The following is a 16,130-nucleotide window of genomic DNA, read 5'->3' on the forward strand; positions in this document are numbered from 1 at the left end:
TTCAACCCTCAGCTCAGTGCTGTTGATCCCTCAGACTCTCAGTGAAATAAAAGCCTGTCAAGTCCCAGAGGGTTAAATACCTGAAAGAAGCTAATTCATTCAATACTCTACTGGGAGGGTTTAAGCTACCTGAAAAGTATTCTGTAACTCATCCAGAACTGCTGCTCCCATGGCACAATCACTCTCTATGCTCTTCTCATTATATACAGGCTCTAGTTAATGGTTTCCTAGCCAACAGGCAGCTTAGAAGGGGTCTATTGAGTGAAATAATTAAATTTTTACCCCTTTAAGGCATAATCCAAGGTCTATGCAAATCTGAATATTTTCCATTTCGTTTGACTCCTTGCTCCTCCCAACTTATAGACACATGGTACCTCAAAGCATCATAACCACCTATAAATACAGTATACACATACTGGCATGCAGACATTCAAGTCTGTTGGCCTTCCTCCATGTCACCACTATATGATCTTAAAAAATACGAAATTATTGAAAAATTATTGAATTATTGAAAAATATTGAAAATTGAATATTAAAAAAACAAAGCATAATTATTTTTAAAAGTCTCTTTCCCATGAGTGAAATAATATTTGTAAGAAATGTGGTTTTTTTACTATGTTATTTATGGGTCTTATGTTGAAAGTATAAATCAAATGTATCACCCTTTCAGAAAAAGTTATTCCTGCCAGTTTCTGCTAGCTCTTCCCAGGCATTTTAAGAAGCAGCAAAATAGTTGTAGACATTTCTAAATACTTGAATAGTATGAATTGTTACTTGCCCTTAGCAATTGTTTATCTACAAGGCTGCATATGGTACTCTGCAATACTAGCAAATGTGTAGTCATTTTTTCCATGGATAGCTGGTAAGGGCCCAGAGGCTAAGAAGTAATGGCTGACCCCTGCATATATACAACAAAAACATAGAAAGAATAAAGATGACTCTAAAATGCATCAACATGAAAAACCTGTAGTTGTTTCATTTTTATTATTCTCTCCCCAATTGACCTGAGGCCAAGTAGTTGTGCAAGACTTGAATGTGTAGGACATGAAGCATGTGGAGACTAAATGGTTGTGTATATCCTGAAGAGCAATCTAATGGAGTGCATTACAACTTTAGCTGCTTTTTAGGCTGCCTGTAATCTTTGTGATTCACCAGCTGTTCAAATATTTCTTTTAGATTGCTCATGTGTGGGTTTGTGTGGAGTGGTCCATAGCATGAAATGTTACATTTCTCACCTCCCTCAAACAGCCCCCTTTCTTCTCAGGTATCTTAAGTCTACTTATTTCATTTTTTGTCTTATAACATCATTCCACATTATCAAGTTCTGGGCAATAAGGCACTTCTATTCCCTTGTTGCTATTTCCATCTCTTTCAACTGCCATGCATTTGTTGGGGTTAATTATCTGAGATGAGTAGCATTATCTTTCACAGAAATATATGTGGGCTGTAAAACATTTCAGAGCTAAAATCCTTGAACATCTGCCTCAGACATTTAGCAGAAGTAAATATTCGTTGTCACTATCCTTTCACAGTTTGTGGTGATGAATGTACAGGACTCCTTCTCGGTGACTTGGCTCGCCTTGAGCAGATGGCTGTTAGCATCAACCTTACTGGCCCACTGCCCGCACCATATAAAATGCTATACAATCTTGAAAATGTGACTCAGGAGCTAAAGGTATGTTTGCAAGGCTATCCGGTCATAATGAGTGCCAAGTACAATACAAAAGCATGGATACAATAAATATCTATTGCCACATTTTGGTAAATAATAACTGTCCTGTTTGCTTGTTCTGCTTACACAGAAAGTGTTTTTATCTGAGGAATGCAAAGCATTTCTTTGAAGGTGATCTCAATTTTTTTATGAGGTCAGTTGGAGGTAGTTAGGAGGCATAAATTGTCACTAACATCTGCATTTATGATCACCCTTTGTTTGAATTCAAAGAGGTGGTGGTGAATGTGACTAGAACAAAATGTACATGTGTGGGGCAAAATTTTGGAGGATGTGATGAAGAAGTAGAGTCTTTGGAAAACATTTTCTTTCATGGAAGGTATGGGAAATAGAGCTTATGAAGAAAAGTAAAAGGATTTGGGGTCATTAAATCTGACAACAGAAGACATGTAGAGAGGAAGAGGAAGACCATGACTTGGGTTTAAAAAGTATTGATCATCTACTGTGTGCTCAATACACTCTTAATATTAATAAATGACATTTATATGGCCCTTTGATGTTTGCAAAGCATTTACGTACATTATCTCATTTGATTCTCACAGTAACTTTATGAGATAGTCAATTAATCAATAAACATTTATTAAGTTAAGTAAGCCTAATATGTTCCAGGCACATTACTAAGTTCTGGGGTTACAAAAAGAAGCAAAAGACAGTCCCTGCCCTCCAGGAGCTTACAATGTAATAGGAAGGACAACACAAAGAAAACTATATACAAGATAAATAGGAAATAGTTAATAGAGTGAAAGCACTATGATCAACATTTTAAAAGATGAGAAACTGAGCCTGAAAGAAACTGAATTCCAAAAACAGGATCTGAACCCAAGTCTTCCTGACTCCTGGCCCAGCATATCCTTTAGAACAGTGGTATCATACTCAAAAGGAAACAGAGGTCACTAAACAGTATATTATATGGTTAAACCACATATTATATTATCTATTAAAGATATTCTATTGTATTTTTATTTATTTTATTAAATTTTTCCCAATTACATTTTAATCTGGTTCAGGCCAACTGGGGAGTTTTTCCACTGGCCATATTTGACACTTCTGTGCTAGAACATTGGGCTGAATCTAATACAAAAATAAAAAATAAACTTCATAAACACATGATGGAGAGGTATGATTAGACAGTTTATCTGAAACAGATCTAAGGATTGTAGTGGTTTGAAGGAAGAAAATAAGCATTTATTAAGCACCTACTAGGTGCTAAGCACAGCCACAATACAGGATGGGTGCCTGACACTTCTGCAGTGGGACATTGCTTCTCTTAATGGCGGCACTGACTGCCTCGCTATTCCTGGCCCAAGACTCTCTGTCTTCTAACTCAGGGCATTTGCACTGATTGGAGCACTCTTCCTCTTTATGTTACCTCTTGATTTCCCTTCAAGGTCCAGGTAAAATATCACCTTCTTCAAGAAGCCTTTCCTGAGCCCCCTTATTTCTAGTTCCTTCCCTGTGTTGATCTCCAGTTTATCCAATATTTACCTTGTTTGTTGTTTGCATGTTGTTTCCACCATTAGACCATAAGCAGGTACTATTTTTTGCCTCTTTTTGCATCCCCAGAACTTAACACAGTGCCTGGCACATAGTAGGTGTATAAGTGCTTATTGACCACCTCTTCCTGAAGCATCTTTAAGTACATATTGCTTTTTTAAACATAATATTAACCATTGGTTTTGTACATCCAAGGAAGATGAAACAAGGAGATAGGGGCTTAAGAAAGAAATAGAGGTTTCAATTGAATTAAGGAAATAGACAAAAAGTTTTATCATCAAGTCATAGAACATTATGAGTCAGAACCAAAATCTCTTTCCTGGCCTCTCAATTCTAATGCCTTCCCTTTGTTAGTTATTTCCTATTTTATCCTGTATATAGCTTCATATATAGATATAGATATAGATAGATATTTATTGTCTCCCCATTTAATTGTAAACTCCTTTGAGGGCAGGGACCATCTTTTGTCTTTTTGGGGGGTATCCTCAGCACTTAGCATAGTTCATGGCACATAGTGGGCACTTAATAAATATTTATTGATTGATTAGAGGTGCATTTAGCCCATGGGAACATTAAGAAAAAGAAGAGATAAGATTGTTTAGTTATTCATCCACATAAAAGCAGAGGATTGGATAAATTAGACTCTTTCCATTCTTTCCCTTCAGGTTTACAGCCCATAGCCCTTAGTTATATAGTGGTTATATGAATTTTATTTGATTTTAGATTTAGAGATACTTGAATTCACATTTGTAGCAAGATATAGGAAGTATTATCATTGTTAAATGATCATCTCCCAGTTACTGATCACTGCTTTCACTGTTCACTGAAAGGCATTTGAAATAAATATTTTTCAGCACTTGTTGTCACCTCAGCGGGCACCAGAGAGACTTCTTCAACTGGCAGAGAGCAATCTGAATACATTGGTGACCGAAATGGATGAACTTCTCACTAGAGTAAGTGTGCAGAACCACTAGTACTTTGGGTCTCCTTGGAAGACACAATCTTAGAAAACATCAAACAAGTGGAGGGAAAAATTTGTTTTTCCTCTCAAAATGTCATTTTCCCATTCACTGTTATTGTTCATTTTGTCAATGAAGTATGACAAACATCACAAATAAATGTTCACTTTGTAATTCCCAATACTTGCAACTATAGATCAAGATGCAGTTAGGCATATTGCTCCTGACTCATAGCAGGATGAGTAACCATCAGCAGATATGACTGCTAGATGGTTTGGGGGAGGAAGAGATAGCTAATTATAGGAGATCAAAAGCCATTATGTTGAAAAGTGGAGGAGACAAAAGTAGTATCAGTTTCTTTAAAAGAACTATCTGTTCAGATATCTTCCCAACGGCATTATATAATTTCTAAAAATAAAAAAAAAACTTAAAGCACCCTAAATTCCAATAATAGAGGAAAATTAAATAGATTTTATCCTTTTGCATTTGAATTCTTTTCTTTTTAAACTTGGGGGGAAGGATTTAGGAAGATCTAAATGAGAAAATAATACACAAATGCAGATTGACAATTATTCTGCAATTTATATTCTTAAGAGAGTTGCCTGGGGCACTTAGAAATTAAATGACTTGCTCAGGGTCCCTCAGCCACTATGTGTAAGAGACCAGACTTTAATCTGGGCCATTTCTCTACTACACAATGCTGCCTATTGCAATTTAATTGCATTACTGCAATCAATACAACAAATACGAGGAGCACAAAGAAATATGGAAAGACCTGAATGAAATAATATAAAGTGGAAAAGGGGAGAACCAAAAAATGGAGCACATACTAACTTCCACCATATAAAGAAAAATGAACGAAAAGAAATGGACAAGGAATTCTGATGAAGAAGACTCGGAGGGAATGAAAGAAAAATTATTATGAAGCTTTATGCGTCGATATTAATTTAAATGTGAGCAGTTACAGGTTCAGTTGGTTTAAAGTTCAAAGGCAAGTCTTGGGTACAGCATTTAAATTTTTTTAAGTTAAATAAATAAAAACTCAGGGAAAACAAGCAGCAAAAGACAGCACGGTGAAGTTATTCTCAAGGGCAATGAGTCTTAGTTTGGAAAATGGAAGCACCCTCTAGGGTGCTCTGACATACCCTCATTGTTGGAGTTCCTTGTCTTCCTAGAAGTGCTCTTTGGCAAACATTTGTTAAAAGCTAAAGTTAATTTTGCTTCTGGGTGAGTTTTGTTGTTTTTGAGAAATTCCCGTCTGGGCTATTGGAAGATGCTTAAGGACAACACAAAATGTGAGTAAGGGAATCATTAATTGAGAACATTCTTTCAGGCAGTAAATAGTTAATGTCAGAGACTTAGAATGGGACTTGGAGCAGGCTGTCTTTTCAATCTAATTGATGGCATCATTAGACATTTCAAAGGAGAGCTAAGAGCCTAGCCTAGTGCTTAGCATAGCCTAATAACTCAGATTTACATAGGCCTTTAAGGTTTCCAAAGTGCTTGCCGGTAGGTGCTGTAAGTACTATTATCTCCTTTTGACAGATGAGGAAAGTGAGGCTCAAGATGGATAAAGGGCCTGTCATGGTAATACAGCTGTCAGAATTTGCACTCCTGCCTCTAGGGCCCCTTTCCTTTACATCTCATGCTGTCTCACTAAATAAATGTTAAATAAATCAAAGTATGAATGAGTAACAAATATGGCTGTGGAAAGCAAAGCTGGCTGGTTGGTATTCCTTTCTATTCTACTCCTCATTCTGTAAGGGGTTGGAGCTGAATCTTTCTAGACTGGGCCTGGCTCTGGGGCTTAACTTTGACCATTGTCTTCCCTCTAGTCAACTATTCCCCTCTCCTTTCCTGGTTGGGGGTAAGAGAGGGACAGAGACATTGCCTAAAAGCCTCTGTGGCTTTTCTCCTGTGCTCCCTGTTCCCTTGCTTATCTCTCCTTCCTTCCTTTCCCTCTCTCCCATCTGAGTTGGACATTTAATCATCCACACCTTGTTATAATAATTAGGTTATTGATGTACAGATAAAAGAAAAGCCTTAAGTTCTGGTTTCGGAGAGGTCTCTAGAATTATTAGTAAACTCAAAATATAGCTCCTGAACCCCAAGATCAGGCCCATATTATCTAACTATTGGCCAAAGACTGGAATCTTTACCTTATTTAAATGTATATACATTTCAGCCAGCCACTGGAATCTCCTATTAATACCACTTCAACCAGTGTACGGAAAGAAAACATACAACTTTCATGAAACTCAGAATAAATAAACAGCTTAAGGAATAGTAAGGAAACGAACTATACACAAATAAATGCCAGGGAATAAATAGGCATGGAGAAGGAAGTTGAAAAGAAAAAAGCCTTCAGGATCTTGCTCATAGTTCTTAAAGGGACTGTCAACCAATAGGCTTACTCTGAATTCTTTGTTCCAAAAAATAAAAATAAAAAATACCTATGATGTCCAACCACCCCTCCTGATTGGCCCATCTGCTTTCATATCTTGCCAGCTCACCTTTTTTCAGTTTCTGGCAGAAGCAAACACCATCTTCTGCCACTCCATCCTACCTAGCCCCTCCCAAATAATCAGTCGCCAGTGGGGGATTGCATTCTGTTATCACTGCCTCAATTTAGCTCCTTAAATCCTCAGGGAGTTGCAGAGAGGTTTCCACCACCACCACAGCCATTCAACTTTCCTCCAAGAACACAACACAAAAGTAAAATCCAATCTAGCTTCCTTGGCTCTGAGCCCTCCTCACTCACACTCACCTCTCTCAAGCCCCATGCTCATTTGTGGGATGGTTTCTGTCCCTAGGGAGGGAAGAAAAAGCCACTCTGTTGAAAACATCCCATCTTCTTCCATTCCTGGCACAACCAGAGAGATTCAGACCTGCAGGCTTCTTTCTTGGCAGAAACCAACATGAGGGGGGCATTCCAGGTTATTTCTCCTTGATAGGAAAGTGGCACACCAGGATAGCACCTGGACTACAGGGTAAATGTGCATTAAGAACTCCAAACATTCATTGTAATTTGACACTTTTGTTGTTTCTCCCAAGAAATAAGGTGGCTTTTTTCTTTCTAAATGTCATTTTCCTCACATATTTACCATCATGATGTACTAAATACATATGCCACACACATATCATCTTAATAAATATTTCAGTAGCCTTCTATTTATTGTATTGCCTAATTCTAAGATTTCCAAATGTCTGAAGCAGTACAAAGTCAGAAAAATTACAAGATAGTTTGTTATTTCCAAAATGCACCAACACCCTTTTAGTGGCACATAAGTAGAAGTTGTCAGACATATTAAGAAAAACACCATTAATAGTCTTGCAAGATGATTTTTCTCTCTAATATAAAACATTCATACTTACTATCATGAATTTTTGCCATGTGGGACTCTTTGTTTATGGTTAGGAATGGGAAACAAGAAAATGCTTGATTTAAAACCCAATCTAGTTATTACTATGAGTAAATCAAAGAAGCTACAGAAAAGGGGGGGGGCATGTATCTTTGGAGAAAACCAAAGTATTTAAAATGTATTTTAAACATGAAAATAGAACTCCTACATGCTATTTGGAAGGTAAGGTTTTTAAAAAATATATTAGGAATTATTACATTTCAAAACTGCAAAAAAGACTAAGATTTTGACTGAGAAAAGGAGAAAGAAGAAAATAATATAAAGTCTGCCATCTTGTGGCTAGGATATTACTAAAGGGAAACAGAGCAATGACCTGAAGGAATTCAAATCATGTGAAGGAAAACATTCTGTCCTGAACACATAATACAAAGTATAGTATTGGTGACATAACTGAAGACCTAAAATATCTGGCTTCACATCCTATTTCTGACATGTACTGGCTGTGTGATGAAGAGCAAGTTACTTAATATCTCAATGCTCTTGTCACCTTTCTAAGCCTCTACGTTGCAGAAAATTTACCAACTGGCATTGGTAGAGGAAGTTTTCTCATTCAGCAGCAACCATGCCAATGAAATCACGGTGAATAAAGTGCTAAACCAGGAATCAAAAGATCTAAGTTCAAATCCATCCTCAGATACTTACTATCTGTGTGACTTCGGGCAAGACTCAACCTCTGTCTGCCTCAGTTTCCTCAACTGTAAACGGAGATAATAAGAGCACCTACCTCACAAAGTTGTTGTAAAGCTCTAATGAGATAATATTTATAAAGTGCTTTATAAACCTTAGAGAGCTATACAAATGTAAGCTATTATAATGATTGGCTATCCCTAATTATATAATTGGCTTCCAATATAATCTGGCTGAAAAACCCATTCCAGTGAAATGTCTAAGTTAATGAAGTGAGGCATCAGTTCTGAAAAGAATTAGTGTCTGGGCCAAGTAATGGATTGTGTGTCTAACGACAAACTAGCCTTGTCATAAGTGAAGAGATACTCAGCAACAGGTTTACCACAAGATAGATGATGAATTTTTCAGCCACAACTCAGGAAATCATCAACTAGAATGTGAAATAGGTTACAATACGTGTTCATTGAGAAAGTAGCCACACTGATTAAATCATGCATTCTTGAAATAATGAAATATAACGTGCCATTTTATGGAATATGTCTCCATACCATGATATCCTGCTTAAATTTTTAAAGGCTATGCCTGTGGAATACAAGGTCTATCATTCTGGAAAGTCTTATTAGAGTACCAGCAACAGACTATATTTTCCAAGGACTGTATGGAGAGCCTTATCACCATTAGGCTGTGCATTTTTTGATGAATTATTTAGCCATGGTAATCCATGGAATGAAGGAGGATACAAATGGGCACCCAATCCTACACCACCCCATTGGAATTTTGAAGTGACTGCAGAACATAGAAGAGGGGGCAGAGGATGCTCTGAATCATTGTTTTTAGACAATGAATATTGACTCAGTTGCCAGTGCTCTAATTGTCAGATACTTTTACAGGGACCAATGAGTGGTAGTCTGCCTCTCTAGAAGAGGATTACAAATCCATGGAAATATTGAAGTATAGCCATGCCCACAAATAGAATATCCACATGGAGAATATAGAGCATGCTATGAAAACTTGGCAAATGTGCTCAGATCCTGAAGTAGGTAGAGTAAAATATAAATATAGATGGACTTAAGAAACTTAAATGCAAAAAAAAAAATACACTTTAGGTACTCAGAAGTGTCTCATTTAGCAAAGGTAGCAGTCTTTATATATAGACTATATTATATAGAAAGAAATTTGGGACAAATGATTTAAATACAGAAGCAACATGCCAAATAAGTTGAGTGAAATTATTTTAGTACAATATAGAGAAATGGAACGGCAGGACACTTTGAAAATCTCAGGAAAAGAAATCAGGAACAGAATGCATGTTAAAATTCATATCCAGAAAACTTTTTGTGATCAGCCAAGACCCCATGCTTTTGCATCAATACATTATTCTAATATTTTTTAAAAGTTTCTAGCCAATCTATATATTTTACCATCTTGTGTTCCTATAAGAGTATAAGATCTTTGAGTATTAAGAACCACGTCTAACCTAAATTACACAAGTCCTCACATTGTCCAATACAATATCTTGTATGATAAAGTGAAGCAAGGAAATGTTTGAAAACGAGAAGCGACCAGGATAGAAATGCTGTTATAAAAACTTTAAAAGCAATGAATTTAAAATTATGACTAGCAATGGAGAGTAGGTAAAGGCAAATGAATAATAAATACATATTATTAATGATAAGAAAATACCAAAGATTTGAAAATTAGAATTTAGAAGACATATAACAAAAGAGAGAAAAGGGGAGTCTAGGTGGAGCACTGGCCCTGAAGTCAGGAGGACCCAAATCCAAATCCAGCCTCAGACCTGTATTAGCTGTGTGACCCTGAGCAAGACACTTAACCCTGACTGCCTCAGAAAAGAAAAAAAAAAAGAGAGAGAGAGGAAGTAGGGATGCCTAAAAAGAGATGGTTTCAGAGTATTCTAGAAAGAGGTCAGGTGGATGTTTTCAAAATTGTCATCTGGAGGACATGTATACCTACATCAAATTGCTCTGGATAGCTTCTGGTAAGGCAATTCCCTCTACCAATGCAGGTCAGTACGGATTGGAAATGTAGTCTTAGAAAGTTATATGGTCACTGAAGTTTTGTGACACACCCTGGGTTACACAACCAGCAGGAGTCAGAGACAAGACCTGAACTCAGACCTTCCTGACTCTGAGGTCAGCTTTATATCCATTCTATCCTAATACTTCTAAAAATAAATTTAACTTAGTCTTATACATTCTTTGTTAAGAACCTGAATTTTCATATCCTGTATGGGGAGAGTGGAAGAAAGTTGGTTAAAAAAAAAAAATTTAACTATCAAGAGATTCATTCATTAATTGTTAAAAAGGAAGAGAACTTGACCAGACTTCCCGAGACCTAAACCTGAATCTTCCCTCAGACACATGATACCTGCATGATTCTTAGCAACATGTATTATTTTTATGAGCCTCAGTTTCCTCATCTCTAAAGTGGAGGCAATAATAATCACACAACTTATCTTAAGACTGATGCAAAAAAAATAACTTTTCAAAACTTAGAGTGCTACATTAATGTGACTTATTATTTGTAAGACTAAAGAGTTAGCTGTATTATCTTTCACTGTTGGATTAAAATAATTTATAAGCTACACTTATGTAGGGAAAACTTGCAACTCTGAACTCAAAATATATTTTTAAAGTAGTCCTGAAAGGGAGTGGCCTCATTATCTTCTAGTGGGGCCAGTCATCTTCCTCCTCTAATATCTTTAAGCCTCAGTTTCCTCTTCTCTAAAGTGGAAATTCTGTGGTATTTCCTAATACTTTTCTAAAAGAACTTCATTCCCAAATTTAGATATATAGAATGGTTTGCATGTTAAGGTAACCACTGGGATGGACTCAAATTATTAAAACTGAAGATTAATTTGAACAGCAAACTGATATAGGAGATGCAAAAATGGAAATCACCACAGGAATGTTGTCTATTCACTTGTTAAGAACTGTGCTGTCATTAGAATCTGGTTTCTTTTCTTTAAAAAGGAAAACAAAGACAATAGTGGTTTCCAACCAAGAAAATTATGTGCAGACTGCAAGATACATGAGAGGAGCTATGTCGTATAAAACAAGGAAGGAATAACTATATTGTTCAAAGACGAATTAATGTGTGCCTAAAGGTAACGCATGCTGCCTAAATATAAATGCACTTAGAATAATAAAAAAAAGCTTTTGTTGATTGAACTTAATTTTTTTTAAAAAATAATCAAAAGTAAGAGAGGTATAGACAAGATAACTGTGTAAGGCATCGTGTTCAGAGGTATACCAGGAAGATTGCAAAAGTTGAGGACAGAAAATCAAAGGTAGAGAATGAAAGGGATGTCAGAAACACTAGAATAAATAAAAAGATATTTATCAAATGCAAAAGGGAACAACATAATAGTGAATCTGTTGGAGGATGAATAAGGAAGGGACTGCTGATTTAATGAAACATGGGAACAAGCACACAGAACTAGACAAATTACTCCTATCATTAAGTATTTAGCATTTATCTGTGGCATTATTGATAGTCTGTCATGGGTGAAACTGATTCATTATTTGGGAATTTGGGCCTTGCAATTAGTTCCTTGCCCCTCTGTGGCAGTGAATTTCACAGACTGATTTTATGGCTGAGCAAGACAGTATTTCTCTTTTGCCTGGTTTTAACCAGGGTGACCCATCAATAACATTATATATAATGCCAGGAAGGGGTCAAAAAGAGCATTCCTTGGCTGGAATGATATGATATGATTTTGTTGTTGCTCTGTATGAGTGTAGCTATTTGATTAAGCCTCTTTAATTATTTAGAAGATTTTTGTATTAATAAAGAAAAAACTGTTCCAGAATTCTCAGACGTTTGCAAAAACACTTGCTTGGGCTTCATAAATCTTATCTCTATATTTTGCACATAGTAGACATTTAATAAATACCTGTTAAGTGCAGGAATAAATGGCTTTCAATGTATCTTTTTTATCTGTCACTCAAATAAGTAGTTAAGTGATGGGGATTAGGAATCATAGGACATGGGATCTAGCATCAGAGGACCTGAGTTCCAAAGCTAGCTATGCTACTGCAGCTGTGTGACTGTATGATTTAATTATTAAATTCATTTATTAAGAAAAGACAGTATAGTATAATAAAAAAAGAAAAAAAAAACTTGACCAGTCTTACAGAGACCTAGGTCTGAATCCTTACTCAGACACTTGATACCTGCATGACTCTAGGCAACTTACTACATCTAAGCCTCAGTTTCCTCATCTCTAAAGTGGAAATAAGAATAATTTCACTATTTACCCTAAGACTGATGAGAAGGAAGTACTTTTCAAAACTCAGAATGCTATATTAATGTGATTTATTATCAACTCAATGGACCCCTTCCTTATCTATAAAATCCTATAAATCCTATGACCTTAAGACCTTGACTCAAGCCCTGCCTTGACTACTAAACAGCTCTATTATTTTCCAGAAGTTACTTCATTTTTTCCCCCTCTGTTAAAAAGCAAGTCTTATTGCAGGGCCTCATTCAATAATTCAAGAAATATTTATTAAATATATACTATGTGCAAAGCAAGCCCAGGAGCCACAAAAAAAGTAGCTCCTGTCCTTAAGGAGATCACATGATTGTGCAGAAGCCAGTTGGTGTTCTCAGAGTCCATACCAGTGGAACACAAGATCTGGAAGGCTCTAGCAAGCTCAATAAGTTTTGTGTAGGGACTCAAAAAAAATATATGGTTTTCTCAATATGAGCTCAACAAGAGAATCTGTGTCTATCATTCACAGACAAGTTTAGCTAAATGAGAAAATATTTATCACTAGTCAGTCAGCAGTTGAGGTTAGCCAACAGGTGATCTTCCTTCTCCTCCAGAAATTCATAAGTTTTATGAGTAAAGAGACTACATGCGCTCTACACTAATCAAAATCATGGTTTTTTTAAAGTACTAAAGTAAAAAATGGAGAGGAAAAAAATGCTTTCTACCTTTGAATTATGGAAGAAAAATGAGACAAATGACTATAGATTATGAATATGCATTTATTCTGCACCTTTAAAGTGCAGAGGAAAATCCCTGCCCTGAAGGAGTTTACAGTCTACTAGAAAAGCTGAGGTCACCAAACAAACTGAGGGCTTTGGCCTGGAAAGGATTGTTTTAGTTTCAGAAATCCCAGAGATGGTGGATGGAGACACTACTCTGAACCCTTCAAAACAAAGACACTATTATTGTGGAATATTGTTGAGCCTGACTCTTCAATCCATGTTTTGAAGAAAGGATTGACATAAGCAAGAGAGAGAATCCTGCAGTATAAAGAAAGGGAAAGGATAGCTTCTTTCCCTGTTGTCAAGTACAAATGTTATTCATATATGACACTGTACCCTTATGGAGCTATATACAATTCCAAACATAGCTGTAGAATTCCATTTGGAGAGTGGCCAAAATAGAGCATTTGACTTCACATGTGCCCAAGTGATCGCCCAGATGTACAATTATAGCACTCCTGCATCCCATAGAGTTTTCTCAGTGTCTCTGAAACCTGTCTGGCAATCTATAGTGTCTGGCAAGGGCAGCTCCAGAAATTCTATCTCTTGTTTTATGGTGGTTCCTTTTGACAAATCCAATTCAATTCAACAATTTAGTGACATGCAAAGATAAAAACTATTATAGTTAATGCTTCACCATGTAACAAGGGGATACAATATACTTACACAAATAAACATGATATAAAAAGAAAATGTTAAGAGCAAAGGAGAGATATAAAGTGCTTAAAAGGGGAAAGGGGGATTAGGGAGGGCTTGATGGAAGCATACAAACTTTTCTTCTTTCAGAAAAACAATTTTATTTTCCCAAGGCTCTTAAGTAGACCAGTTTAAAAGCAGAAAAGTAAATTACTAACATTTGCTTTGTAGTCATATATTTTAACCAGTATATTATAAAATGTCCATAATTAATAGTTATAGATAGGTTTTTTAAATTCATTCATCCACAAGATACTACCAATTTCCTAAAAGCTTTCACATGGTTTCCAGAGCTATATAGTACTATATAGTAAAAGTACATCAAATTGCCATTATTATCATCATTACTAATCATACTATCATTAGCTGGTGAATAATAATATGACAAAATTAGGCCTATACTGTGCTTGCATTCTTAATAATGTTGCCATTTTACCTGGCAAAGTGTTTTTTCTTTGATATGCTGTTTCTTTAATTGATCTGTGGGTTCTTTCAAATTTTCCTGGTGCTATAAATTTCGAGAATATGGGAGGGAAGTAACAGTAGAGAGGCCAACCAGTCCTGAGGAATTCCTGTCTAGTTCAGCCTCCCTTCCCCCACCTCACCCCCCTCTTCCTTTCCTCGGTAAGGGCCACTGAAAATCTATTAATAAAATTTAAGACTCAGTTGGTAAAACGTTTCAAATATCAAGAGGTATGCTTCTTAAGTTGTCTCTCCCACCCCCCTTCGCGGAGAGGAGGATACAATTTTTCTAAAAGCCTATATGACGTCTTTAGTGTGAGGTAATAGAATTGGGAATTCCTCTGCTTGGCATTCAGAGTCCTTCATAACCTAGTCTCTGCCTACTTACTGCCTTACCTTTTTCTTATGCGTTACACTCCAGCAAGCACTCTTCAATCCAGTGACATTGGCCCCCTTGCAGTTCGGCAAATAGTCCATTCCCTGCCTGAGGCATTTTCACTGACTGTCCTCCAAGCCTGGAATTCTCTCCCTCCTCATTGCTACCTCCTGGCTTCTGTTAGGCGATTTCTCAGCCTAGACAGCCTAAGATCCTCCAAGATAGCATTTCCTGCCACCTAGGTGGATTTGACTTGGTGTCAATAAAACTCAAGGCCAGGGTAGAAGGTTTAATTAGCATCAGTTGATGAGCAGTTGTCAGGTGGCTCACAACTCTGTAGAAGAGAGGGAGAAACACATAAATTCAGCTTTGGGGCAAAAAGGAACCTATCAGTTGAAGTTACTCAGCCCCTTTCCTCTTTTCAGAGGTTGAGTAGGGAGGTATGGGATACCAGGTGTTTGGGAGGGGTAAGAATGGGGAGAATGCCTTGGCTTTGGAGGAACTTTGATATCACCTAAAATCTGGTCTGTTTGGGGTAGGGGTGTTTCCCTGTAGTTTAATCTCATCAGACCATCAGAATGTCTAGGTGGGTAGGAAAATCTAAAATTCTGGAGGCCTCCCTGGGAGGTGGAATCAGACTGGGAATCTGTCTTTATTTATACAACCCTCCAGGCTTTGACCCGTAAGGCTGCTATTTCTAAGGAGGTGTTTTTCTCCTCCCACCTCAAACACACAGCACATAGGTTTTATCCGTTTCTTCCATCCTTCTTTCAAGTCTCAGCTAAAACACCACCCAGTACAAGAAGCCTTTCCTAGTCCTCCTTAATCTTAATGTTTTCCTGTTAATACTATCTCCAATTTGTCATGTGTGTGGTAGCTAAGTGACACAGGGGATAGAGCACTGGGCCTGGAGTCAAGTCCAAATCCAGCCTCAGATTGATGGGATTGGGATCTGGACCCCAGAAAGGAAAAACCCTGGACTTTCCCACATGGCCAAATCTCCAGGGTTCGCCTGAGGCTATAATCCCATCAACTGGCCTTTCATTGGCCAATCTCCCAATTCTCAGTTACCCTTAACCTAGCCTAGCTCTCCATTGTCTTACCTCCCAGTGCTCCCCTCCCCCCACTTCACACCCTTAATCCTAGCTAGGCTCCATTCTCCCTTGGTCATGTAGTGCAGGTCCCTAGCATTCTATTACCTCACTGTCCCCCTCATACTACTTGGCCACTTCTGGATCCCGCCCACAGTCTTTCTGTATATAAGGTTCATCTTGTCTCCATTAAGGTGCTCCGATTCTTATAATCTAGCCAATAGCTCACAGATGCTCAGATTCCTTAAGAGTCTA

General features: G+C 37.2%; 1 protein-coding gene and 1 long non-coding RNA gene across 3 annotated transcripts in view; one reads left to right on the top strand and one right to left on the bottom strand.

Moving 5' to 3' along the window:
- The window catches only part of LAMA2 (laminin subunit alpha 2), a 793,905-nt gene that overhangs the window by 611,000 nt on the left and 166,775 nt on the right, over window positions 1-16,130 (top strand). For both annotated transcript variants that reach the window (XM_027848591.1, XM_027848592.1), the window contains exons 33-34: window positions 1,533-1,675; window positions 4,078-4,176. In XM_027848591.1, coding sequence (XP_027704392.1) covers window positions 1,533-1,675; window positions 4,078-4,176 — 242 coding nt within the window. The remainder of the gene's footprint in view (window positions 1-1,532; window positions 1,676-4,077; window positions 4,177-16,130) is intronic.
- LOC114033155 overlaps window positions 1-16,130 on the bottom strand; it is a 166,101-nt gene that overhangs the window by 22,284 nt on the left and 127,687 nt on the right. The gene's annotated exons all lie outside the window — the stretch shown is intronic.

The sequence above is a fragment of the Vombatus ursinus genome, unplaced genomic scaffold (assembly GCF_900497805.2).
Source record: "Vombatus ursinus unplaced genomic scaffold, bare-nosed wombat genome assembly UNPS02006779.1, whole genome shotgun sequence".
Taxonomy (NCBI): domain Eukaryota; kingdom Metazoa; phylum Chordata; class Mammalia; order Diprotodontia; family Vombatidae; genus Vombatus; species Vombatus ursinus.